Below are 27,662 nucleotides of genomic sequence, written 5' to 3' on the forward strand. Positions count from 1 at the left end.
GGGTGTCATATCCCCTCAACCAGTATGAAAGAGAATTAAAGGATACACTACTTCCCCTTCAGAAATACCTGGCATTACAGTATCTGGTACTTTATGGATGTGACACTTAACTATTCATTTTCTCATCGGTGCCCCAATTTAATGCCTTTGCTGACCTTGAAAGATAATCAAGACAATGTTGCTTATAAATAATCTTGTCTATCTTATTACCCTTTTAAACTAGGTAACAGGCCTTTACTCTATACCAGTGTTTCCAAACCCTGGTCCTCGAGTACCCCCAACAATACACATTTTCATTGTAAGCCTGGAAAAACATACCTCATTCAACTCATTGAGGGCTTGAGGATTAGTTGACAAGTTGAATCAGGTGTGCTTGTCCAGGGTTACAGTAAAAATGTGTACTGTTGGGGGTACTGGAGGACCAGGGTTGGGAAACACTGCTCGATACGGCAAAACTTCATAGATAAGACTTGTAAATAATTTTCTTCATTGCTGTTCAGAAAGTGTGACTATACTGTGTCCTAGCCTGGTTAATATTCATTACATTTCTTATTTTGATTTAAAAGGTTGCTTTTGTGTTTCTTTTCTTTTTTGGTGTATTGTTTTCAGGACCGTGGATACTGCTGAGTCATTTAAAGCTGTGTTGCTGGATATGTACGACACCGTCCCACTCCAAAACGAACCATATTTGAGGTTTTCCCACCACACTGAGACAGGTGGAATAGTTCTCTACAAGCCAATATGTATCCCATGTACAGTCTGTTACAGTGCATTGGAGGCTATGGAGGGGGAAGAGAATTAAGTGCTGCTAGGTATGTACGACACAGTCGCCCTACAAAATAAACCATTTTTGGTTAGTAGAGACCCTACTGAGTATTTCCCACCCAACTTCAGCTGAGACAGGTCAAAAAGCTCTCTCTACAAGCCAATAAGTATCCCATATACCGTGTATTGCAGTGAATGGAGCGGGTGGAGTAAGTAGTCTACAAGTACTCTGTATTAAACCCGTTGCCGAGCACAGGAGACCTATTTAAGTTTTACAGACTATATTGAGTAATTCCAATAACATATATTTGTATTTTATTAAAAGTGTATTTCTTTAAATATAGCCTATCTATACAATAGCTTTCAACATACCAATATTTTGTGTACACTTTCAAAATAAATGCTGATATAAGTAATACATTATTAAAAATAAAATACGCCAAATGATCCTTTTATTTATTCAAATGTAGTTGCAATGCTATGCAAAACAGTTGAAATGCACTAGAGTTCCAAAAAAGTATCAATATTCCCCAAATATAGCATGTCTTTGCAGTGGGACTCTTATTCCCTCCCAAAATCAGCGTGCTGCCAGCATAATATAAAATATTTGTATAACTATCTCTGATAATATCGTGCTGCTAGTTTAACGGTAATCCCAATGCTAAGGAATCGGTCCACCAAATCAGGAAATGAAAGGCGTAAAGTGGGCCTGCGCGGTATATTATGGGACTGTTTCGGCAGCGTTTGACTTTACCGTGAACAGTTTAGTTTAGTGCTTGTTTTGGCGCAAACAAAATATTGTGTGCAAAGCCTATATTTCTAATTACAACAAATTATGAATATTGATCGGTGTGGCAATTTAGACAGATTTCCTGCTGTTGCTGCATTACTTTTTGTGAGTGTCAATATACATCATGCTTTTCGAACCATTCCATTTTTATTAAAGCCTTATCATAAAATAAAATGAACATTGGGATATTCTCATACGTACTTCTTCCTCCCTAGGGGTGGCAGTGTACACCGGGATTTTTAATTGGGTCATAAAATGTGTCTTTTTATCTGCCTGTACATGATACATTTGAATGCAGAAATACAGCAATGTTAAATGTACGCTCATTAATGATCTTAAAATATATATGAATCAATAAGTGTCGATATGATTTCAGTTCTATTTATTTTCCATGTAATGCTCACAAATGTGTTCAGGCATTTTCGCAGCCACCTAAGTGTACGGAAGAGCAACTGGTGAAAGTGTACAGGGTTTGATGGATGAGCAGGGGATTTTTTTATATTCTTGAAATAAATATTCTAGCTACATTTTCTTTCTCAACAACGTCGGTTTATTTAAAGAAGTAGACATGCCTTTATTTGCGCAGAATCCATTCGACCAAGATGTTGGTAAGTTGAGCGCTTCATTTGAGTGACCTAGCGTAACTACCGTAGCTTCGTACATAGCGAAACCTCTCGCCCGTGAGCTAACAATAACAACTAGCTAGCTAACGTTAGCCAGGCTACATGTCTGTAGCTAGCTACCTTGACGTTGTGATCAATTGTGAGATTATCCACATAGCTAGCTAGTTATGCGGTTTGGTAAACTCGGTAACTAGCTTGTAGCAGACAGTCATTGGTCAGACTTTGTGCTAGCTAGTAGCTAGTTGTTGTGTCATCACCCTATCGTAATGAACGATTTTCAATAACAAGACTGACTAAACTGCAACAAGCTCACACATTCAACAAGATCAACATTATCTAGCTAGTTAGTTAATTTAGCTTGATGCATTCATGAGTTGGGTTAGTTTTAAGTTTACTGAAAGGGAAGGAGGATCTTGTATGCAAACGTTGTATGCATATACTATACAGTGCATTCGGAAAGTATTCAGACCCCCAGACTGTTTCCACATTTTGTTACGTTACAGCCTTATTTTAAAATTGATTTAAAAATGTTATCCTCAGTCTACACACAGTACCCCATAATGACAAAGCGAAAATAGTTTTAAAAACATTTTTGCCCCCCCCCCAAAAACGTATTTACATAAGTATTCAGACCCCTTTCTATGATAATTGAAATTGAGCTCAGGTGCATCCTGTTTCCATTGATCATCCTTGATGTTTTTCTGCAATTTGATTGGAGTCGACCTGTGGTAAATTCAATTGATTTTGAAAAGCACACACCTGTCTATGTAAGGTCCCACAGTTGACAGTGCATGTCAGAGCAGAAACCAAGCCATGAGGTCGAAGGAATTGCCCGTAGAGCTCCGAGACAGGATTGTGTTGAGGCACAGATCCGGGAAGGGTACCAAAAAATGTCTGCAGCACTGAAGGTCCCCAAGGACACAGTGGCCTCCATCATTCTTAAATATAAGAAGTTTGGAACCACCAAGACTCTTCATAGAGCTTGCCACCCAGCCAAACTGAGCAATCGGGGGAGAAGGGCCTTGATCAAGGTGACCAAGAACCCCATGGTCACTCTGACAGAGCTCTAGAATTCATCTGTGAAGATGGGAGAACCTTCCAGAAGGGCAACCATCTTTGCAGCACTCCACCAATTAAGCCTTTATGGTAGATTAGCCAGACGGAACCTACTCCTCAGTAATAGGCACTTGACAACCTGCTTGGAGTTTGCCAAAAGGCACCTAAAGACTCAGACCATGAGAAATAAGATTCTCTGGTCTGATGAAACCAACATTTAACTATTTTGGCCTGAATGCCAAGTGTCACGTCTGGAGGAAACCTGGCACCATCCCTACGGTGAAGTATGGTGGTGGCAGCATCATGCTGTGGGGATGATTTCAGAGCCAGGGACTGGAAGACTAGTCAGGATCGAGGGGAAGATGAATGGAGCCATGTACAGAGAGATCCTTGATGAAAACCGGCTCCAGGACCTTAGACTGGAGCAAAAGTTCACCTTCCAACAGGACAACAACCCTAAGCACACAGCCAAGAAAACGCAGGAATGGCTTCGGGACAAGTTTCTGAATGTCCTTGAGTGGCCGAGCCAGAGCCCGGACTTGAACTCGATATCTGGGTAGACCTGAAAATAGCTGTGCAGCAACAATCACCATTCAACCAGACAAAAGCTTGAGAGCATCTGCAGAGAAGAATGGGAGAAACTCCCCAAATACAGGTGTGCCAAGCTTGTAGCATCATACCCAAGAAGACTTGAGGCTGTAATTGCTGCCAAAGGTGCTAAAACAAAGTACTGAGTAAATTGCATGAATACTTTTGGTAAAGCGTTTTCAGTTTATTTTATTTATTTATAATATTGAGTTAATGTTGGCCCAACACACTACATGCCAACCACAGATTGTCTTTTCCCAACTAACCACATGTATCCTGGTGTACCACATTTTCAGAGAAAGCCACCAATGAAACCAATACAGTGGAGGACTGGGCTCTGATTATGGATATCTGTGACAGAGTTGGACAGACGCCCAATGGGTAAGTTGAAGTCCCGACTTCCTATTTCTCAAATATCAGCACTGTTTCAATTTTTATTTTATTTTTTTACTAAAAATGAACAGGACAGGTTATTGTATGGGACAATATACAAACATTTGAGAAAGATCATTTGAAAAGACAGTTGAGTACATTTGTTTTTGTTTCCTTTAAAAAAAAGTTAACCTTTAACTTTGTTTCATCTTGATATGAGATGAACATGAATTAATTGAAGGTTATTTGTTGATGTACAAATCGAAATGTACCGATTTTAAGGTTGTCATTATTGGTGGTGTGGGTTCACGAGAAATGAGGTTCCTGCTGAACAAGTTATAATGCCACTGCTCTAAACTAACTCCAGGACTCAAGTTGAGGTTATTGGTTATGATTTGTTTTAAATAGCTATGGCATTGAATAGCAGTGACTCAAAATGCAATTCATATTCATATCTGTATGAAAAAATATGCATTCACCACTGGAATTCGCTCTGGATAAGAGTGTCTACTAAATGTAAATACAGTGTCTTCAGAAAGTATTCATACCCCTTGACTTATTCCACATTGTTGTTACAGCCTGAATTCAAAATGGATTCAATATTTTAAAAATAAACATCTACACACACACACAATACCCCATAATAACAAAGTGAAAACATGTTTGCAAATCTCTTAAAAATGAAATACAGATCTAATTTACATAAGTATTCACACCCCTGATACTTTATAGAAATACCTTTGGCAGTGATTACAGCTTTGAGTTATCTTGAGTAATCTTGGGTTGTCTGTATCAGCTTTGCACATCTGAATTTGGGGATTTTCTCACATTATTTCTTGCAGACTTTCTCAATCTCTGTTAAGCTAGATGGGGTGCAGTGGTCAACAGCAATCTTCCAAGATTTACCACAATGGGATTCAAGTCTGGGCTTTGGCTGGGCCACTCAAGGACTTTTGCATTCTTGTTCTGAAGCCATTCCAGTGTTGGTTTGGCTGTATGCTTGGGGTCATTGTCCAGTTGGAACGTACATCTTCGCCCCCCAGTCTAAGGTCGATGCAGGTTCTCAAGGATTTGCCTGTATTTGGCTCCATTCATTGTTCCCTCTATCCTTACCAGTATCCTAGTCCCTACCTGCTGAAAGCATCCCCATAGCGTGATGCTGCCACCACCATGCTTCAGAGTAGGGATGGCATTAGGCGTGTGAAGAGCTGGGCCTGATTTTTTTTCAGGCATGGCGCTTTGCATTCAGGCCAAAGAGGTTTTTCTCTCATCAGACCACATGTTTCGCCTTATGATCTGTCTTTCATGTGCCTTTTTGCCATCTCCAAGCGTGCTTTCATGTGCTTTTTTTCTCAGGAGTGGCGTCCATCTGATCACTCTCCCATAAATCCCAGATTGGTGATGTGCTGTAGAGTCTGTTGTCTTTCTGGCAGGTTCTGCCATCTCAGTCAAGGAACTCTGTAGCTCTGTCAGAGTAGTAATTGGGTTCTTGGTCACCTCCCTGACCAAGGTTCTTCTTGCCCGTTTGGCCGGACGGCTGGGTCTAGGCAGAGTCTGCGTAATTCCATATTTTTTCAATTTCCCAATGATGGAGACATCTGTGTTCTTGGAAACTTTCAACAATATAGAAATTGTTTTAAACCCTTCCCCAGATACAGTTGAAGTCATAAGTTTACGTACACATTAGCCAAATACATTTAAACTCAGTTTTTCACAATTCCTGACATTTAATCAGAGTAAAAATTCCCTGTCTTAGGTCAGTTAGGATCACCACTTTATTTTAAGAATGTGAAATGTCAGAATAATAGTAGAGAGAATTATTTATTTCAGCTTTTATTTATTTCATCACATTCCCAGTGGGTCAGAAGTTTACATTCACTCAATTAGTATTTGGTAGCTTTGCCTTTCAATTGTTTAACTTGGGTCAAATGTTTTGGGTAGCCTTCCACAAGCTTCCCACAATAAGTTGGTTGAATTTTGTCCCATTTCTCCTGACAGAGCTGGTGTAACTGAGTCCGGTTTGTAGGCCTCCTTGCTCGCACATGCTTTTTCAGTTCTGCCCACAAATTTTCTATACCATTGAGGTCAGGGCTATGATGGCCACTCCAATACCTTGACATTGTTGTCCTGAAGCCATTTTGCCACAACTTTGGAAGTATGCTTGGGGTCATTGTCCATTTGGAAGACCCATTTTTGACCAAGCTTTAACTTCCTGAGTGATGTCTGGAGATGTTGCTTCAATATATCCACATAATTTCCCTCCCTCATGATGCCATCTATTTTGTGAAGTGCACCAGTCCCTCTTGCAGCAAAGCACCCCCACAACATGATGCTGCCACCCCCGTGCTTCACAGTTGGGATGGTGTTCTTCGGCTTGCAAGCCTGCCCCTTTTTCCTCCAAACATAATGATGGTCATTATGGCCAAACAGTTCAATTTTTGTTTCATCAGACCAGAGGACATTTCTCCAAAAAGTACGATCTTTGTCCCCATGTGCATTTGCAAACCGTAGTCTGTCTTTTTTATGGCGGTTTTGGAGCAGTGGCTTCTTCCTTGCGGAGTAGCCTTTCAGGTCATGTCGATATAGGACTCGTTTTACTGTGTCTATAGATACTTTTGTACCTGTTTCCTCCAGCATCTTCACAAGGTCCTTTGCTGTTGTTCTGGGATTGATTTGCACTTTTCGCACCAAAGTACGTTCATCTCTAGGAGACCAAACGCATCTCCTTTCTGAGCGGTATGACGGCTATGTGGTCCCATGGTGTTTATACTTGCGTACTATTGTTTGTACAAATGAACGTGGTACCTTCAGGCGTTTGGAAATTGCTCCCAAGGATGAACCAGACTTGTGGAGGTCTACAATTTTTTTCTCAGGTCTTGGCTGATTTGTTTTGAGTTTCCCATCATGTCAATCACAGAGGCACAGATTTTGAAGGTAGGCCTTGAAATACATCCACAGGTACACCTCCAATTGACTCAAATGATGTCAATTAGCCTATCAGAAGCTTCTAAAGCCATGACATCATTTTCTGGAATTTTCCAAGCTGTTTAAAGGCACCGTCAACTTAGTGTATGTAAACCTCTGACCCACTGGAATTGTGATACAGTGAATTATAAGTGAAATCTGTCTGTAAACAATTGTTGGAAAAATTACTTGTGTCATGCACAAAGTAGATGTCCTAACCGACTTGCCAAAACTATAGTTTGTCAACAAGAAATTTGTGGAGTGGTTGAAATACGAGTTTTAATGACTCCAACCTAAGTGTATGTAAACTTCCGACTTCAACTGTATATGCTTCATCACAATTCTATCCCTGAGATCTAAAGACAGTTCCTTGGACTTCATGGTCTAGGTTCTGCTTTGACATGCCCAGTCAACTGTGGGACCTTTTTTAAATAGACATCTGTGTTTCATGTCCAAACAATTGAATTGGCCACAGGTGGACTCCAATCAAGTTGTAGTGACATCTCAAGGACGATCAAAGGAAATTGGATGCACCTGAGCTCAATTTGGAGTGTCATTATGTAAATTAGATTTCTGTATTTCAGTTAAAATAAATTAGCAAAAATGTCTAAACTTGTTTTCACTTTGCTATTATGGGGTCTTGGGTGATTTTATTTTTTTAATCAATTTTGAATTGCAGCTGTAACACAACAAAATGTGGAATAAGTAAAGGGGTATGAATACTTTCTGAAGGCACTGTAACTGTATATTGAAGATGGTATACTTTTAGAAAACTCATGTAGGAATAACCTTCTACTTGAGCCATAATAACCATGTCTCTACCTGCCATTCTTCTCCCAGAGCCAAGGACTGCTTGAGGTCTGTGATGAAGCGAGTCAACCACAAGGTCCCACACGTTGCCATGCAGGCCCTCACCGTGAGTTCTTTATTGTGTTATTCAAGACACCTGGAGCAAAAGCTGCATATCATTTGGTAGACCGTTGAAAAACCTACTGCTTAACTATGTAACAGGCTTTATTATACATGAATAAACCGATGTCAATAGAGAAATAGTCTGCATAGGGTGTGGGGTTAGTGTAAGGTCAGGTGTTTTAGTCTCAGCATGGTGTCAGACCCTGGAGCTTGTTTAGTGACTGCGATCATAGACACAGTTAATGAGTCATAAATCCTGCTATAGGATGGATAGCAGAGTTTAAACAATTTGCTTGTAGGTGTGTTTAGAATGATTTTTGTTGTATTAATGCTATTTAATCTCTCCTCAGACTAATATTATTCTGTTTGTCCTGTGGCTACCTTTGCCACTGTTCCACCCCTTGTGTATTGCGCTGTCATGGTGTATTTGCTGAGTGTGAATTTCTTGGTTCAGACTAGAGGTCGACCGATTATGATTTTTCAACGCCGATACCGATTATTGGAGGACCAAAAAAAGCCGATACCGATTAATCAGCCAATTTTTTGTTTTTTTGTTTGTAATAATGACAATTATTGAATGAACACTTATTTTAACTTAATATAATACATCAATAAAATCAATTTAGCCTCAAATAAATAATGAAACATGTTCAATTTGGTAAAAATAATGCAAAAACAAAGTGTTGGAGAAGAAAGTAAAAGTGCAATATGTGCCATGTAAAAAAGCTAACGTTTAAGTTCCTTGCTGAGAACATGAGAACATATGAAAGCTGGTGGTTCCTTTTAACATGAGTCTTCAATATTCCCAGGTAAGAAGTTTTAGGTTGTAGTTATTATAGGACTATTTCTCTCTATACCATTTGTATTTCATTAACCTTTGACTATTGGAATCTTATAGGCACTTTAGTATTGCCAGTGTAACAGTATAGCTTCCGTCCCTCTCCTCGCTCCTACCTGGGCTCGAACCAGAAACACATCGACAACAGCCACCCTCGAAGCAGCGTTACCCATGCAGAGCAAGGGGAACAACCACTCCAAGTTTCAGAGCGAGTGACGTTTGAAACGCTATTAGCGCGCACCCCGCTAACTAGCTAGCCATTTCACATCGGTTACACCAGCCTAATCTCGGGAGTTGATAGGCTTGAAGTCATAAACAGCGCAATGCTTGAAGCACAACGGAGAGCTGCTGGCAAAACGCACAAAAGTGCTGTTTGAATGAATGCTTACGAGCCTGCTGCTGCCTACCACCGCTCAGTCAGACTGCTCTATCAAATCATAGACTTAGTTATAACATAATAACACACAGAAATACGAGCCTTAGGTCAGTAATATGGTCGAATCCGGAAACTATCATCTCGAAAACAAGACGTTTATTCTTTCAGTGAAATACGGAACCGTTCCGTATTTTATCTAACGCTTGGCATCCATCAGTCTAAATAATCCTGTTACATTGCACAACCTCCAATGTCATGATTATGTAAAATTCTGGCAAATTAGGCGGCCCAAACTGTTGCATATACACGGACTCTGCCTGCAATGAACGCAAGAGAAGTGACACAATTTCACCTGGTTAATATTGCCTGCTAACCTGGATTTCTTTTAGCTAAATATGCAGGTTTAAAAATATATACTTATGTGTATTGATTTTAAGAAAGGCATTGATGTGAATGGTTAGGTACACATTGGAGCAACGATACGCACCGCATCGATTATATGCAACCAGGACACGCTAGATAAACTAGTAATATCATCAACCATGTGTAGTTAACTAGTGATTATGATTGATTGTTTTTTATAAGATACGTTTAATGCTAGCTAGCAACTTACCTTGGCTTACTGCATTCGCGTAACAGGCAGGGTCCTTGTGGAGTGCAATGTAATCAGGTGGTTAGAGCGTTGGACTAGTTAACTGTAAGGTTGCAAGATTGAATCCCCCGAGCTGACAATGTAAAAATCTGTCATTCTGCCCCTGAACGAGGCAGTTAACCCACCGTTCCCAAGGCAGTCATTGAAAATAAGAATGTGTTCTAAACTGACTTGCCTAGTTAACTTCTTATGGCTGCAGGGGCAGTATTGAGTAGCTTGGATGAAAGGTGCCCAGAGTAAACGGCCTGCTCCTCAGTCATAGTTGCTAATATATGCATATTATTATTATTATTATTAGTATTGGATAGAAAACATTCAGAAGTTTCTAAAACTGTTTGAATTATGTCTGTGAGTATAACATAACTCATATGGCAGGCAAAAACCTGAGAAGAAATCCAACCAGGAAGTGAAAAATCTGAGGTTAGTCGATTTTCAACTCATCGCTTATTGAAAACACAGTAGGATATGGATCTGTTTGCACTTCCTGTGGCTTCCACTAGATGTCAACAGTCTGTAGAACCTTGAATGAAGCTTCTACTGTGATGTGGGGCTGAATGAGAGGGGAATGAGTCAGGTTACTGGCAGAGAGCCATTTCCTGGTCAAGCGCATTTCACATGATAGGGACTTGCGTTCCATTACTTCTATAGACACAAAGGAATTCTCCGGTTGGAACGTTATTGAATATTTATGATAACAACATCCTAAAGATTGATTCTATACTTAGTTTGACAAGTTTATTCGACCTGTAATATAACTTTTTGAAGTTTTCGTCCGACGTTCGGCTGGACCTGCACGAGCGTTTGGATCTGTGTACTAAACGCGCTAACAAAAGGCGCTACTTGGACACAAATGATGGACATTACCGAACAAAACAAGCATTTCTTGTGGGAGTCCTGGGAGTGCATTCTGACGAAGATCAGCAAAGGTAAGTGAAGATTTATAATGCTTTTTATGAGTTTTGTTGACTGCACAATTTGGCGGGTAACTGTATGGCTTCCCTTTGTGGCTGAACGCTGTTCTCAGATTATTGAATATTGTGCTTTTGCCTGAAAACTTTTTGAAGTCTGACACAGCGGTTGCATTAAGAACAAGTGTATATTTAATTCTATGTAAAACATGTCTTTCATCAAAGTTTATGAGTATTTATGTTATTTGACGTGGCTCTGCAATTTCTCCGGATATTTTGGAGGCATTTCTGAACATGGCGCCAATGTAAACGTAGGTTTTTGGATATAAATATGAACTTAATCGAACAAAACATATATGTATTGTGTAACATGAAGTCCTATGAGTGTCATCTGATGAAGATCATCAAAGGTTAGTGATTCATTTTATCTCTCTGCTTTTTGTGACTCCTGTCTTTGGCTGGAAAAATAGCTGTGTTTTTCTGTGATTTTTGCGGTGACCTAACATAATCGTTTGTGGTGCTTTCGCTGTAAAGCCTATTTGAAATCGGACACTTTGGTGGGATTAACAATAAGATTACCTTTAAAATGGTATAAGATACATGTATGTTTGAGGAATTTTAATTGAGATTTCTGTTGTTTGAATTTGGCGCCTTGCACTTTCACTGGCTGTTGTCATATCATCCTATTAACGGGATTGCAGCCATAAGAAGTTTAAATAAAGGTGTAAAAAAAAATATATGCAAAATCGGTGTCCCAAAATACCGATTTCCGATTGTTATGAAAACTTGAAATCGGCCCTAATTAATCAGCCATTCTGATTAATCGGTCGACCTCTAGTTCAGACAGTGAGGCTGGTGGATCAGAAGTTCTCTGACTGTTGCCATAAGCCTCAGTGACACCCTCCAGTCTGACGTAATAAAGTATTTGGGAAGAGTGGTCCATTTCCTGCTGCTCTTGGCAGTTATAGAGCTCTGAACTCGTAATTCTCCTGCTCTGGGTAGCCAGTCAACCAGAGTGTAATGATCCATGGCCCTGGATAAGTTTTTTTACTGCTTTGTTCTGTTCTCTCTGCTGCTTAGAGTTGTTATAGAGTGATGATGCTAAGCCTCAGACCATGTGATCCTTCTCTCTGACTCACCATTAGGGTAGATATTCACATGGCTGTTATATTTTTAGATCTCTCTCCTCACTCAGTCAACTTTAGCTCCCTCTGTCATAAAATCATGCATAATTTCAATGGCGTTACATTTATTAATGTTAATAAATGTTTCTGTTATTCAATTAAATGTGGATATGTGGAAGTGAATAAAAGCGTTAGGCTACTTCTCTTGCTGTAATGTGAAACTTCTACATAAATCATCTATACTGACTACTGTACTAACCTGGCTTTTCTCCTTGTTACAGTTGCTGGCTGCCTGTGTCAATAACAGTGGAAGAATATTTCACTTAGAGATCTGCTCGCGGGAGTTTGCCACTGAAGTCCGAACTGTGTTGAGCAGGGTACGGAAGCCGTCTCAAGTTTTTTGCTTTTGCAATATTTGTGATGAATTTAGGATGTTCAGACTTACACACACGTGAGTAAGCATAACAATTAAATCAAATCTAATTTTATTTGTCACATGCGCCGAATACAAAATGCTTACTTATAAGCCCATAACCAACAATGCAGTTCAAGAAATAGAGTTACTTAAATACTAAAATATTTACTACATAAAATAAAGTAAAATTAAAAAGTAGCACAATAAAAACACAATAAAATAACAATAACGAGGCTATATTACAGGGGGTACCGAGTCATTGTGCAGGGGTACAGGTTAGTCAAGGTCATTTGTACATTTTGGTAGGGGTAAAGTGACTATGCATAGATAATAAACAGCGAGTAGCAGTAGTGTAAAAACAAATGGGAGGGGGGGGTCAGTGTAAATTGTCCGGGTGGCCATTTGATTACTTCTTATGGGCTGTGGGTAAGAGCTGTTAAGGAGCCTTTTGGACCTAGACTTGGCTCTCCAGTACCGTTTGCCGTGCGGTAGCAGAGAGAACAGTCTATGACACGGGTGACTGGAGTCTTTAACAATTTTTAGGGCCTTCCTCTGACACGCCTAGTATATAGGTCCTGAATGGCAGGAAGCTTGGCCCCAGTGACGTACTGGGCCGTACGCAGTACCCTCGGTAGCTCCTTACAGTCAGATGCCGAGCAGTTGCCATACCAGGCGGTGATGCAACCGGTCAGGATGCTCTCGATGGTGCACCTATAGAACTTTTTGAGGATCTAGGGACCCATGACAAATCTTTTCAGTTTTCTGAGAGGAAAAATGTGTTGTTGTGCCCTCTTTACGACTGTCTTGGTGTGTTTGGACCATGATAGTTTGTTGATGTGGACACCAAGGAACATGAAACTCTCGACCCTCTCCACTACAGCCCTGCCGATGTTAATGGGTGCCTGTTCAGCCCACCTTTCCTGTAGTCCACGATCAGCTCCTTTGTCTTGCTCACATTGAGGGAGAGGTTGTTATCCAGGTATCACACTGCCAGGTCTCTGACCTCCTTATAGGCTGTCTCTTACCCTTACCACCTGGGAGCGGCCCGTCAGGAAGTCCAGGATCCAGTTGCAGAGGGAGGTGTTTATTCCCAGGGTCTTTAGCTTCATGATGAGCTTTGTGGGTACTATGGTGTTGAACGCTGAGCTGTAGTCAATGAACAGCTTTCTCACATAGGTGTTCCTTTTGTCCAGGTGGGAAAGGGTAGTGTGGAGTGTGATCGAGATTGCGTCATCTGTGGATCTGTTGGGGCGATATGCGTATAGGACTGGGTCTAGGGTTTCCGGGATAATTGTGTTGATGTGAGCCATGACCAGCCTTTCAAAGCAATACATGGCTACCGACGTGAGTGCTTCGGGGTGGTAGTCATTTAGGCAGGTTACTTTAGCTTTCTTGGGCACAGGGACTATGCTGATCTGCTTGAAACATGTAGGTATTACAGACTCTAATGTGCAATGTCCCTGTAAAAATAAACTCAACTCGGGCAAGGAGAGGTTGAAAATGTAATTGAAGACAGAAGTCAGTTGTTACGCGCATGCTCTGAGTACACGTCCTGGTAATCCGTCTGGCCCCACGGCCTTGTGAATCTTGACCTGTTTAAAGGTCTTGCTCACATCGGCTACTGAGAGCGTTATCACACAGTCATCTGGAACAGCTTGTGCTCTCATGCTTGCTTCAGTGTTGCATACCTCGAAGTGAGCATAAAAGTCATTTAGCTCATCTGGTAGGCTTGCGGCTGGGTTTCCCTTTGTAGTCTGTAATAGTTTGCAAGCCCTGCCACGTCCGACGTGCGTCAGTGCCGGTGTAGTTATTGTGCACTTATTGATAAAGCCGATGACTGAGGTGGTATACTCCTCAATGCTATTGGATGAATCCTGGAAGATATTCCAGTCTACTAGCAAAACAGTCCTGTAGCGTAGCATCTGTGTCAGACCACTTCCGTGTTGAGCGAGTCACTGGTACTTCCTTTTTTAGTTTTTGCTTGTAAGCAGGAATCAGGAGGATATAATTATGGTCAGATTTGCCAAATGGAAGGTGAGAGAGAGCTTTGTTTGTGGAGTAAAGGTGGCCTAGAGTTGTTTGCACATGTGACATGCTGGTAGACATTAGGTAAAACGGATTTAAGTGTGCCTCCATTAAAGTCCCCGGCCACTAGGAGCACTGCTTATGGATGAGCTTTTTCTTGTTCGCTTATGGCCTTATACAGCTAGTTTAGTGCAGTCTTAGTGCCAGCATCGGTTTGTGGTGGTAAATAGATGGCTACGAATAATATAGATGGGAACTCTCTTGGTAGATAGTGTGGTCTACAGCTTATCATAAGGTACTCTACCTCAGGCGAGAAATACCTCGACATCGCGCACCAGCTGTTATTGACAAGTAGACATACCCCCCCCTGCCCCTCATCTTACTAGAAGTAGCTGCTCTGTCCTGACGATGCACAGAATACCAAGCCAGCTCTATATTATCCATGTTGTCGTTCAGCCACGACTCAGTGAAACATAAGATATTCGTTTTTAATGTCCCATTGGTAGGATAGTCTTGATCGTAGATCATCCAGTTTATTCTCCAGTGATTGCACGTTGGGCAGTAGGACAGATGTTAGTTGCGGTTTACCCACTTGCCATTGAATTCTCTTAAGGCAGCTCGACCTCCTCCCCCTGTATCTCCGTATTTTCTTCACGCGAGTGACAGGGATTTGGGCCTGGTCTTGGGAAAGCAGTATATCCTTCGCATTGGACTCAATGAAGAAAAAATCTTAGTCCAGTTCGAGGTGAGTAATCACTGTTCTGATGTCCAGAAGCTCTTTTGGGTCATAAGAGACGGAAGCAGCAACATTATGTACAAAATGATTTACAAGCAATGCGGAAAAAAACTAACAAAATAGCACAGTTGGTTAGGAGCACGTAAAACGGCAGCCATCCCCTCTGGCGCCATTATTATCATTCAGCTGGCTCTTTGTGTCAATGTTTTGTTTGTATCTTCCTCTATCAAATAAGTAGCCTAATAATAATTATTACTATCCCCATTGCAGGCCCACAGCAAGGTGTGTGACAAACTGAAGGGAATGATGGTGGAGTGGTGTGATGGGTTCCAGAAAGATCCACAGCTCAGTCTGGTCAGTGCCACCATCAAGTCTCTGAGAGAGGAAGGGGTCGTCTTCCCATCCTCTGGGTCACAGGTAATGTAGTCAACAACCTATCGTCTATCATCCTAACCCAGTGTTGCCTCTATCATTGTATAGGCCAGGCAGTTTCCCCTCACTACTACCCCCTTTCTAAAATATTTTGTTTTTTATTTGTTTCAATTGACAATGTTGGTGCCAGATGGCCTGGATGTGCCGCACCTGGAAAATAGAGCCGTTTGAACCGCAATGTCTTTAAAAAAAAAAGTTTTTTATTATTTTTGACTTTTACCCCATTTCTTTCTCCCCAATTTCGTGATATCCAATTGGTAGTTAGTCTTGTCCCATCGCTGCAACTCACTTACGAACTCGGGAGAGGCGAAGGTCGAGAGCCATGCGTCCTCCAAAACACAACCCTGCCAAGCCGCACTGCTTCTTGACACACGGCTCGCTTAGCCCGGAAGCCAGCCGCACCAATGTGTCGGTGGAAACACTGTCCAGCTGGCGGCCGAAGACAGCTCGCAGACGCTTGGCCCACCAAAAGGAGTCGCTAGAGCGCAATGAGACAAGGAAATCCCGGCTGGCCAAACCATCCTGGGACCCGGACAATGCTGGGCCAATTGTGCGCCTGGGATCAAACCTGGGTCTGTAGTAACGCCCCAAGAACATATACTACCCACCACTGCGACCTGTATGCTCTCGTCACCAAAAACACTGGCTCCAGGTCATCGATAAGTCTTTGCTAGGTAAAGCTCCGCCTTATCTCAGCTCACTGGTTACCATAGCAACACCCACCCGTAGCACACGCTCCAGCAAATGACATCGCCAAAGTCAAGGATTGGTAGGATATTCAGTTTTACTAGGGTATGTTTGGCAGCATGAGTGAAGGATGCTTTGTTGCGAAATAGGACGCTGATTCTAGATTTCATTTTGGAAATCATTTTGGAAGTCTAACCAGACACCTAGGTATTTGTAGTTGTCCACATATTCTAAGTCAGAACTGTCCAGAGTAGTGATGCTGGATAGGTGGGTAGGTGTGGGCAGCGATTGGTTGAAGAGCATGCATTTTGTTTTGCTTGCATTTAAGAGCAGTTGGAGGCCACGGAAGGAGAGTTGTATGTCATTGAAGCTTGTCTGGAGGTTAGTTAGCATAGTGTCCAAAGAAGGGCCACAGTATACAGAATGGTGTCATCTGCATAGAGGTGGATCAGAGAATCACCAGCAGCAAGAGTGACATCATTGATGTATACAGAGAAAAGAGTCGGCCCCGAGGATTGCTCCCTGTGGCACCCCCATAGAGACTTCCAGAGGTCCGGACAACAGGCCCTCCAATTTGACACACTGAACTCTGTCTGTGAAGTAGTTGGTGAACCAGGCGAGGCAGTCATTTGAGAAACCAAGGCTGTTGAGTCTGCCGACAAGAATGTGGTGATTGACAGAGTCGGAAACCTTGGCCAGGTCGATGAATACAGCTGCACAGTGTGGTCTCTACAAAACGTAAATGAATAACCGATTTCTTATTTTAGATGAATTCTGACGCTATGGCGTCTCAAGATGGACAAACAGTACTATTGCTGCTTTTTTCATGTTTTTCAAGCAAGGTCTTTTAAGGGAGTATGCAAGCACATTAGTTTGGTTCACCTAGCCGAGTTTGGGTTAGCCGAAACAAAGCATACTGACGCCTTTACTCGCTCTGTTTACTACCAAAATACTGCCTGTAAAGCCTGTAGTACTTATCAATCCCTACAGGTGGCACCACAGTCACAGCTAAACCCAAAATCCCTCTGCTCTGGAAGGCTTCTCTCTAACCAAACACCTCTTATCAACAGGGGTCCAGCCTAAAGGGCACCACTCCTGCTGTTAGTAAACCATCTGACGATGACGACCTGGCCAAAGGTACAAATAATATTAGATTCTAGAATACCACATCATATTACATTATGAATTGTGCATGTTGATGAATGAATTAATACATTTATTAGACACATTAAAATCATTGAGAATGACGCAGTGTATTTAAATTTTGTTCCACTGCCTCTGTCCTCCTCCCATCTGCAGCCATCGAGCTGTCCCTGCAGGAGCAGAAGCAGTATGTGGAGGCGCGACCTCTCACCGTGACCGCCGACCCCCCCTTCAATACCAACGGGGGCGGGGGTAGCAGGGACTCCCGGAAGTTGCGGGCGCTCTACGACTTTGAGGCGGCCGAGGACAACGAGCTCACCTTTAAGACCGGAGAGCTCATCCTCGTCCTGGACGACAGGTAGCTGACGACATGCTGCTATGGAAACCTGGCTCTGACCCCCCCTTGCTGTGATGACCCATATGATGGCCTACTGTATAGGCAAATATGGGAACAAAAATTCTTCAGTTACATGTCTGTTGTTTTGCAATGCATGCATTTATTTCATTTATAATGGGAAGTGTTTACTTACAAGAATGTTTTAACTGATTTAACCATGTTGATGCCACAGTGACCCAAACTGGTGGAAAGGAGAGAACCACAGAGGAGTAGGTCTCTTCCCGTCCAACTTTGTCACGACCAACCTCAACACTGAGCCTGAACTAGGTACGTTTCCCCTCTTTATCCTGTCCAGTACCATACCTCACTCTTGTACCACCATAGTCCTTCTACTCTAGTGTTTGGTTTCATGTTTTAAATCCTGACTCTCAAGTGGCTCTGAATAAGAGCATTAGCTAAATGTGTAAAATGTAAATCCCTCTCCTAACAGTAACGTATGTAGAGAAGACACCAGCCCCGGAGGAGCCCAGCATAGAAGCCAACGTAGAGCCTGAGCCTGTCTTCATAGATGAGGTGGGTGGTTCTACGTACCGGACCTGCTGCATGACTGTAGGCCTAAATACGTGTAGGCCTAAATCATGTTATATCATCATGTATCTTTTCTTCTTCGTCCAGTCCACCATCAGTCCACCATCAGTTTTGATCGTTTGGCCATTGAAAACCCACTTCATCACTCTGTCAGTTGTAACTTAGTAAAATGTTTGGAATGGTTAATAAAGTCTGACATTGCTTGTTATACAAAGTTGCAATGTAACATCGTATAAGAATCTTTCTCCCACCTCTCCCCCTCTCTCATCCCCACCTCTCCCTTTTTTCTCTCTCTTCCTCCCCCTTCTCCCCATCAATCATCCTCACCTCTCTTCCTTCCTCTCTCTCATCCCCACCCCTCCCTCCCTCTCATCCCCACCCCTCTCTCTTCCTCCCTCCCTCCCTCTCTCTCATCCCCACCCCCCCTCTCTTCCTCTCTCACTCATCACCTCCCTTTTCTCTCTCTTCCTCCCTCTCTCATCCCCACCCCTCTCTTCCTCCCCCCCTCTCTCATCCTCACCCCCCTCTCTCATCCTCACCCCCTTTTCTCTTCCTCACTCCCTCTCTCTCATCCCCACCCCCTCTCTTCCTCCCTCTCTCATCCCCACCACCTCTCTCATCCCCACCCCCTCTCTTCCTCCCTCTCTCATCCCCACCCCCTCTCTTCCTCCCTCTCTCATCCCCACCCTCTCTCATCCCCACCCCTCTCTCTCATCCCCACCCCTCTCTTCCTCCCTCTCTCATCCCCACCCCCTCTCTCATCCCCACCCCTCTCTCTCATCCCCACCCCTCTCTTCCTCCCTCCCTCCCTCTCTCGCATCCCCACCCCCCTTTCTCTTCCTCTCTCTCTCTCATCCCCACCCCTCTCTCCCTCCCTCCCTCTCTCTCATCCCCACGCCCCTTTCTCTTCCTCTCTCTCTCATCCTCACCCCTCTCTCTCACTCTTCCTCCCTCTCTCCTCTGTCTCTCCCCTCTCTTCCTCCCTCTCCCCACCTCTGTCTCTGCAGGAGAAGATGGATAGAGCGCTGTATCTGCTCCAGAACACAGACCCTGCTGATGCAGCACCTGACTGCCAAGAGCTGGTCCAACTAGAGGGTATAAAACAATGACTTAATGCTCTGATAAATCCTAGTAGCCATGTAGACACAGCCATGCCCACTGACACTGCAGTTGGACTATTTTCTAACCACACACACACACACACACACACACACACACACACACACACACACACACATATTGTAGTTGGCTTGACCACTGTACTCACATTGTTTTTGTCTGTTTAGCCTCACCTTATCAATGCTTTACCCATCCAGGTGCTTGTGAGCAGATGAATCCAATGATTGATGACAAGCTGGAAGACATTGACAGGTAAAATGAATTTAACTGTAGTATAATTATTCATAATGGACTATATTTTCAATTGCATGTCAGAGTTTTATTTATATTGGTTAGGCATATATGTTGTACAGAGTTATTCAAATTGTATGTAGTTATACATACTTGATATAGTTCATATTGACTATATATATATATATGTGTATCTGGATGACCGCTACGATCATCAGTCTTTGTCCTACTAGTGTCGTGATGACCTCTATCTCCACCCCTCCCACTCTCTCTCCCTCCCTCCCTGGCAGGCAACACTCTGAGCTGTCTGAGCTGAATGTGAAGGTGCTGGAGGCCTTGGAGCTCTATAACAAACTGATGAACGAGGCACCGTTCTACACAGCCTACTCCAAACTGCAGTCCCAGCAGCAACCGCAGCAGCAGCCCCAATACGCACCTGCCTCCCAAGTCCCCATTCAGGTCAGGAGAAACAAACTATCTAACCACTGTCACATACACTACATGACCAAAGTATGTGGACATCTGCTCGTCCAACATCTCATTACAAAATCGTGGGCATTAATATGGAGTTGGTCCCCCCCTTTGCTGCTATAACAGCCTCCACTCTTCTGGGAAGGCTTTCCACTAGATGTTGGAACATTGCTGCGGGGACTTGCTTCCGTTTAGCCACAAGAGCATTAGTGAGGTCGGGCAATTAGGCCTGGCTCACAGTCGGCGTTCCCATTCATCCCAAAGGTGTTTGATGGAGTTAAGGTCAGGACTCTGTGCAGGCCAGTCAAGTTCTTCCACACCGATCTCGACAAACCATTTCTGTATGGACCTCGCTTTGTGCACGGGGGTGTTGTCTTGCTGAAACAGGAAATGGCCTTCCCCAAACTGTTGCCACAAAGTTGGAAGCACAGAATCGTCTAGAATGGCATTGTATGCTGTTACGTTAAGATTTCCCTTCACTGGAACTAAGGGCCCTAGCCCGAACCAGGAAAACAGTCCCAGACCATTTTTCCTCATCCACCAAACTTTACAGTTGGCACTATGTATTGGGGCAGGTAGCACTCCCCTGCCATCCACCAAACCCAGATTTGGCCGTCAGACTGCCAGATGGTGAAGTATGATTCATCACTCCGGAGAACGCATTTCCACTGCTCCAAAGTCCAATGGCGGTGAGCTTTACACCACTCCAGCCGACGCTTGGCATGGTGATTTTAGGCTTGTGTGCGGCTGCTCGGCCACGGAAACCATTTCATGAAGCTCCCGACAAACAGTTCTTGTGCTGATGTTGCTTCCAGAGGCAGTTTGGAACTCGGTAGTGTTGCAACCGAGGACAGACCATTTTTACACGCTACGTGCTTCAGCACTCAGCGTTCCCGTTCTGTGAGCTTGTGTGGCCTACCACGTTGTGGCTGAGCCATTGTTGCTCCGAGACGTTTCCACTTCACAATAACAGCACTTACAGTTGACCGGGGCAGCTCGAGCGAGGATTTTTTTTTACAAACTGACTTGTTGGAAAGGTGGCATCTTATGACTGTGCCATGTTGAAAGTCCTTGAGCTCTTCAGTAAGGCCATTCTACTGACAATGTTTGTCTATGGAGTAGAGGTCGACCGATTAATCAGAATGGCCGATTAATTAGGGCCGATTTTAAAGTTTTCATAACAATCGGTAATTTGCATTTTTGGACTCCGATTTATGGACGATTACATTGCACTCCACGAGGAGACTGCGTGGCAGGCTTACTACCTGTTATGCGACTGCAGCAAGGAGCCATGGTAGGGTGCTAGCTAGTATTAAACTTATCTTATAAAAAACAATTAATCTTAACATAATAACTAGTTAACTACACATGGTTGATGATATTACTAGTTTATCTAGCTTGTTCTGTGTTGCATATAATCGATGCGGTGCCTATTAATTTATCATTGAATCACAGCCTACTTCGCCAAACGGGTGATGTAACAAGCGCATTCGCGAAAAAAGCATTGTCGTTGCACCAATGTGTACCTAACCGTAAACATCAACGCTTTTCTTAAAATCAATACACAAGTATATATTTTTTAACCTGCATATTTAGTTAATATTGCCTGCTAACATGAATTTCTTTTAACTAGGGAAATTGTGTCACTTCTCTTGCGTACTGTGCAACAGAGTCCGGGTATATGCAGCAGTTTGGGCCGCCTGGCTCGTTGCGAACTGTGTGAAGACCATTTATTCCTAACAAAGACCGCCAACTTCGCCAAACGGGGGATGAGTTTAACAAAAGCGCATGTACCTTACCATAAACATCAATGCCTTTCTTAAAATCAATACACAGCAGTATATTTTTTTTAAACCTGCATATTTAGTTAAAAGAAATTCATGTTAGCAGGCAGTATTAACTAGGCAAATTGTGTCACTTCTCTTGCGTTCATTGCACACAGAGTCAGGGTATATGCAACAGTTTGGACCGCCTGGCTCATTGCGAACTAATTTGCCAGAATTTCACCCATTAGATAAAATACGGAACGGTTCCGTATTTCACTGAAAGAATAAACGTTTTGTTTTCGAAATGATAGTTTCCGGATTTGACCATATTAATGACCTACGGCTCGTATTTCAGTGTTATTATATTATATAATTGAGTCTATTATTTGATAGCGCAGTCTAACTGAGCGGTGGTAGGCAGCAGCACGCTCGTAAGCATTCATTCAAACAGCACTTTCCTGCGTTTGCCAGCAGCTCTTTGCAATGCTTCAAGCATTGCGCTGTTTATGACTTCAAGCCTATCAACCCCCGAGATTAGGCTGGCAATACTAAAGTACCTTTTAGAACATCCAATAGTCAAAGGTATATGAAATACAAATGGTATAGAGAGAAATAGTCCTATAATAACTACAACCTAAAACTTCTTACCTGGGAATATTGAAGACTCATGTTTAAAGGAACCACCAGCTTTCATATATGCTCATGTTCTGAGCAAGGAACTTAAATGTTAGCTTTTTTACATGGCACATATTGCACTTTTACTTTCTTCTCCAACACTTTGTTTTTGCATTATTTTTACCAAATTGAACATGTTTCATTATTTATTTGAGACTAAATTGATTTTATTGATGTATTATATTAAGTTAAAATAAGTGTTCATTGTTCATTCAGTATTGTTGTAATTGTCATTATTACAAATACAAATATATATATATATATATATATATATATATATATATATATATATATATATATATATATATATATATACAGTGGGGTGAACAAGTATTTGATACACTGCCGATTTTGCAGGTTTTCCTACTTACAAAGCATGTAGAGGTCTGTAATTTTTTTATCATAGGTACACATCTAAAACAAAATTCCAGAAAATCACATTGTATGATTTTTAATTAATTAATTAGCATTTTATTGCATGACATAAGTATTTGATCACCTACCAACCAGTAAGAATTCCGGCTCTCACAGACTTGTTCGTTTTTCTTTAAGAAGCCCTCCTGTTCTCCACTCATTACCTGTATTTACTGCACCTGTTTGAACTCGTTACCTGTATAAAAGACACCTGTCCACACACTCAATCAAACAGACTCCAACCTCTCCACAATGGCCAAGACCAGAGAGCTGTGTAAGGACATCGGGGATAGAATTGTAGACCTGCACAAGGCTGAGATGGGCTACAGGACAATAGGCAGGCAACTTGGTAAGAAGGCAACAACTGTTGGCGCAATTATTAGAAAATGGAAGAAGTTCAAGATGACCGTCAATCACCCTCGGTCTGGGGCTCCATGCAAGATCTAACTTCGTGGGGCATCAATGATCATGAGGAAGGTGAGGGATCAGCCCAGAACTACACGGCAGGACCTGGTCAATAACCTGAAGAGAGCTGGGACCACAGTCTCAAAGAAAACCATTAGTAACACACTACGCCGTCATGGATTAAAATCCTGCAGCGCAGGCAAGGTCCCCCTGCTCAAGCCAGCGCATGTCCAGGCCCGTCTGAAGTTTGCCAATGACCATCTGGATGATCCAGAGGAGGAATGAGAGAAGGTCATGTGGTCTGATGAGACAAAAATAGAGCTTTTTGGTCTAAACTCCACTCGACGTGTTTGGAGGAAGAAGAAGGATGAGTACAACCCCAAGAACACCATCTCAACCGTGAAGCATGGAGGTGGAAACATCATTCTTTGGGGATGCTTTTCTGCGAAGGGGACAGGATGACTGCACTGTATTGAGGGGAGGATGGATGGGGCCATGTATTGCGAGATCTTGGCCAACAACCTCCTTCTCTCAGTAAGAGCATTGAAGATGGGTCGTGGATGGGTCTTCCAGCATGACAACGACCCGAAACACACAGCCAGGGCAACTAAGGAGTGGCTCCATAAGAAGCATCTCAAGGTCCTGGAGTGGCCTAGCCAGTCTCCAGACCTGAACCCAATAGAAATCTTTGGCGGGAGCTGAAAGTCCGTATTGCCCAGCGACAGCCCCGAAACCTGAAGGATCTGGAGAAGGTCTGTATGGAGGAGTGGGCCAAAATCCCTGCTGCAGTGTGTGCAAACCTGGTCAAGAACTACAGGAAACGTATGATCTCTGTAATTGCAAACAAAGGTTTCTGTACCAAATTTTAAGTTATGCTTTTCTGATGTATCAAATACTTATGTCATGCAATAAAATGCAAATTAATTACTTAAATCACATTGTATGATTTTTTCATTCTAGTAATGTTGGTTGTATAGTAATGTATAGTTTAGTGGAGTAATGCAATGTACACTGTACTATGAAATGTGTTTTACCCAATTTGAACTTTCTCTTTTTGCTCCCCCCCTCCCTCTCTCAGGGTTACCCAGGTCAGCCTGGTGGTTCCTACATGCCTCCAGGGATGCCCCAGGGCCCCCCAGCCCAGCAGGCCTACATGGGCTCTGACCAGCCCGGACCCCTCCACTCACTCCCCCCTAACGTCACATCTCCCAACGGTCAGCCAGCACAGCTTCCTTACAGGTAAGCCTCGTACGTTACAGGGTTACACGTCTCCTCGGTATACCAGTACTTTACAGGGTTCCATGTCTCCTTTGTATACCAGCCTTGACTAGGAAACTAGCTAGCTAAATGGCAGCCATTTTGTGAGGCAATTTTTGTGTCTGCATGTTTGTGTTTTGAGACATCCCACTAGTGGATTTGTGAGTATTACATTTTTGGGGGTGGCATTGCTCCTGTGTTAAGAGGGTTAAATGTCTCTCTTAATGCTTGTGTTAGGCAGTAGGTAGCTAATATTGTACCATTCTGTCTCTTCACCGCAGTGTACCATATGCACCTGCCGGATACCCTCCACAGATGGGTGTGGCCCCACAGATGGACATGTCGGCCTATCAGAACGTCAACCTGCCTCCAGCCTCCTATCAAATGGCTGCTCCATCGCAGCAGGCCCCACAGCAGCAACAGGCCTACTATCAGCAGCCTCTCCTATAAAGGCAGGCCGTGCAATACTATCAGGGCTGTCTGAGTGAGCAGCGGCATATCCCCACCAACAGACACAGTACAATGACACAATCCTCCCCCTCTTTTGTCCTTTATGAAAAAATTATGGCAATGGTTTGAGGTATGCTTGTGTAGGCTTGTGTCCCAACTGGCAACCTATTCCCTATGTAGTGCTCTACTTCTGACCAGGACCCATAGAGCTCTGGTCAACAGTAGCACACTATTTGGGGAATAGAGTCATTTGGAACACCCCTAGATTGTCACAAAGGTCAGTGTCTGTCTGAGAGGTGTGGAGACCCACCGGAGGAGACTAAATGCCAACCTACCACCCACCACGGCCTGTTTGGAAGGGATGAATGTTTTGAAACAGTGTGTGAAATAAGTACTTTTCCTTGTCTTGATTTGCCTCTTTAAAACAGTTAAGGGGGCAGCTCATCAGCTGATCATTTCCAACCTGCTTCATTAATGTTGTGTGTATTTGTCCTTGTTCAGAGATATCTTTTGTTTGTTTTGTTTTTTTAATCATCTTCTATTTTTAAATGTTTGTTTTTCTGTTCACCGTCTGGTTTGGTGTCTGTCTGTCTGTCTGTCTGTCTGTCTGTCTGGAGATCAGTCCAAATGAAGGAACCCATGACTGGCCAGGACCAGGGTTCGAGTCAAACCTTTTACATTGTCAATTCGAAATGGAATTGACCCCAACCCTGGCCAGGACTTTTCTATCCCCCTCTCTCTAACAGCGTCATCCACTTCAGTTGACCCTTCTTGGAGCCAAAGGTTATGGAGTGCTCTAGGTATAAGTCTTTTTGTGCTATAATCAGTACCATGTTTTATTAGATACTATGGTACAGTTAGAGATTAGCTTCCCATACACTGCCTGCCTTGCAACACTGTTTAGGTGTTTCATATGTTCTAGGAGTGACACGTTTTATCACTTTCATTTGTGTGCAACTTAAAGGTGATTTTGTTATGAAATTAACTGAAGTCATTGTTAAATACATTTAGAATTGTGACCATGCAGCCTTTCCAAATTACTGCTATTGTAGGGTTAGTGCACATTTTCATACACAAATCCTTTTTTTAGTAATGCAAATGTAATCTAGCCTGGGTGGCTGTCTGTTTCTACTCTATTGCCAACTCCTTATGGAATTTGTCATGTTTGCCTTGACAATGACTACAATGCAGTTGGGAAGACAGCATAAACAGATCTGGAACCAGGCTAAATGGAATCTTCAGATGATATGGTTGTTGATTAACAACATTCATGTGCCAAGGCTCTTGGCAACTTGGTAGATGTCCTAATATATCTTGAGTAACAAGTTGTAATAGATTGATTGGGAAATGAGCCAAGTCCTAGCTATATCTTTCTATGGTCCTTCTTCATTCACTCTTCTGTTGAAAAGGCTTTTGACCATAGACGTTAGTAATGGATGTTTGTAATTATTTAATTATTATCGGTGTGCTTTTCATGTTTCTGGGCTGTAGGAGGTCACGTTTTCATATAAATCTTTTTATGGAAATAATGGGTATCTTTGGTATGGCTGTTTGCTCTGCATTTGGACCTTTAATTAGAAATTGTAAATGACATCACTTGTATATTATCTTTCTCTGGATTATATCCATATGATCAGATATTATTTTATGGTTTATAAATGTAAGGTATACTTTCCCCTTTAATACTTTTTGGTTTTACTTTATTTGTGTCAGAACAAATGGCTACTGTGACCAACAGTTAGAACTGTCTCATTGGTCTTTATTGATAAATGTGTGAATTGTACAAAGTTTTATAGCTAGAGAACTGTTTGGCCTAAAATGTTCATCTGAAATTAATGAAACTGTTAGGTGTAACCGAGGACCAGATTTATTTACTTCCCCCCCCTTTAGCTGGATAGTCTACTCTGACTAAAATAATAACTGTGTACACTTTATTTTTTCTTTATCTGCATCTGAAAAGGTGTTGTATATTAGATGTAAAATATCTTCTGGCATTGTCGGTATTGCACCTTAACTTTGTAAACATTTTATTTACCACTGGATGCCTTGTTTTCTTTAGAAATAAAATAAAAATGGAAACATCTTTGGGAAAGGAATTGACCCTGAAGCTGCTGTATATCTAGAACTCTATATATTTAAAAATATTCCAGGGAATTTTCCCATTCAGTACTACCGATTCATTATAACTGACTCCATGTTTTGTTACTTCAAGATTTCTCTGTGTTATCATTGTAAATCCTTTTGTAACACCGGCAACTCTAATATTCTTTCAAATAAAATGTACCTGTGTTCACAGCTTTCTACTGATGGATGCAGTTTTTTCATGTTGTAATATGTGTTCTCTGAATACTCTGAGATGGACATCTTGTAAGCCCGTGCTTTTTGAGGGGATACTTTTGAGTTTGAGAACAGTTCAATGACACATTTCTGATGTAGAAAGAGAATAAAAGGAATTTCTATATGCAGCACAGATGGTGTATCTTAATTTGAACCAGTTTCTCATAGCAGGAAAATAATCAACTGGAAATGAGAATTATGTAAAT

General features: G+C 42.3%; 1 protein-coding gene across 1 annotated transcript; it reads left to right on the top strand.

Moving 5' to 3' along the window:
- The first annotated feature begins 1,966 nt into the window (after positions 1 to 1,966).
- LOC129816602 (signal transducing adapter molecule 2-like) lies at positions 1,967 to 27,414 on the top strand. Its single transcript, XM_055871285.1, has 14 exons — positions 1,967 to 2,163; positions 4,119 to 4,203; positions 7,999 to 8,074; positions 12,250 to 12,345; positions 15,415 to 15,561; positions 17,334 to 17,400; positions 17,563 to 17,764; positions 17,976 to 18,070; positions 18,234 to 18,316; positions 19,339 to 19,426; positions 19,648 to 19,702; positions 19,972 to 20,140; positions 24,491 to 24,651; positions 24,951 to 27,414. The coding sequence occupies exons 1-14, from the start codon at positions 2,124 to 2,126 to the stop codon at positions 25,117 to 25,119; spliced, it is 1,533 nt and encodes a 510-aa protein (XP_055727260.1). The 5' UTR covers positions 1,967 to 2,123; the 3' UTR covers positions 25,120 to 27,414.
- Positions 27,415 to 27,662: the final 248 nt, after the last annotated feature.

The sequence above is a fragment of the Salvelinus fontinalis genome, chromosome 19 (genome assembly GCF_029448725.1).
Source record: "Salvelinus fontinalis isolate EN_2023a chromosome 19, ASM2944872v1, whole genome shotgun sequence".
Lineage (NCBI taxonomy): Eukaryota > Metazoa > Chordata > Actinopteri > Salmoniformes > Salmonidae > Salvelinus > Salvelinus fontinalis.

Bases quoted from the DNA above. Each gene is read 5' to 3' on its own strand.
- LOC129816602 (XM_055871285.1), top strand. From the start codon at position 2,124: ATGCCTTTATTTGCGCAGAATCCATTCGACCAAGATGTTG. The intron at 18,071-18,233 runs GTACGTTTCCCC...CTCTCCTAACAG, and splicing joins CAACACTGAGCCTGAACTAG to TAACGTATGTAGAGAAGACA. The intron at 18,317-19,338 runs GTGGGTGGTTCT...CTGTCTCTGCAG, and splicing joins AGCCTGTCTTCATAGATGAG to GAGAAGATGGATAGAGCGCT.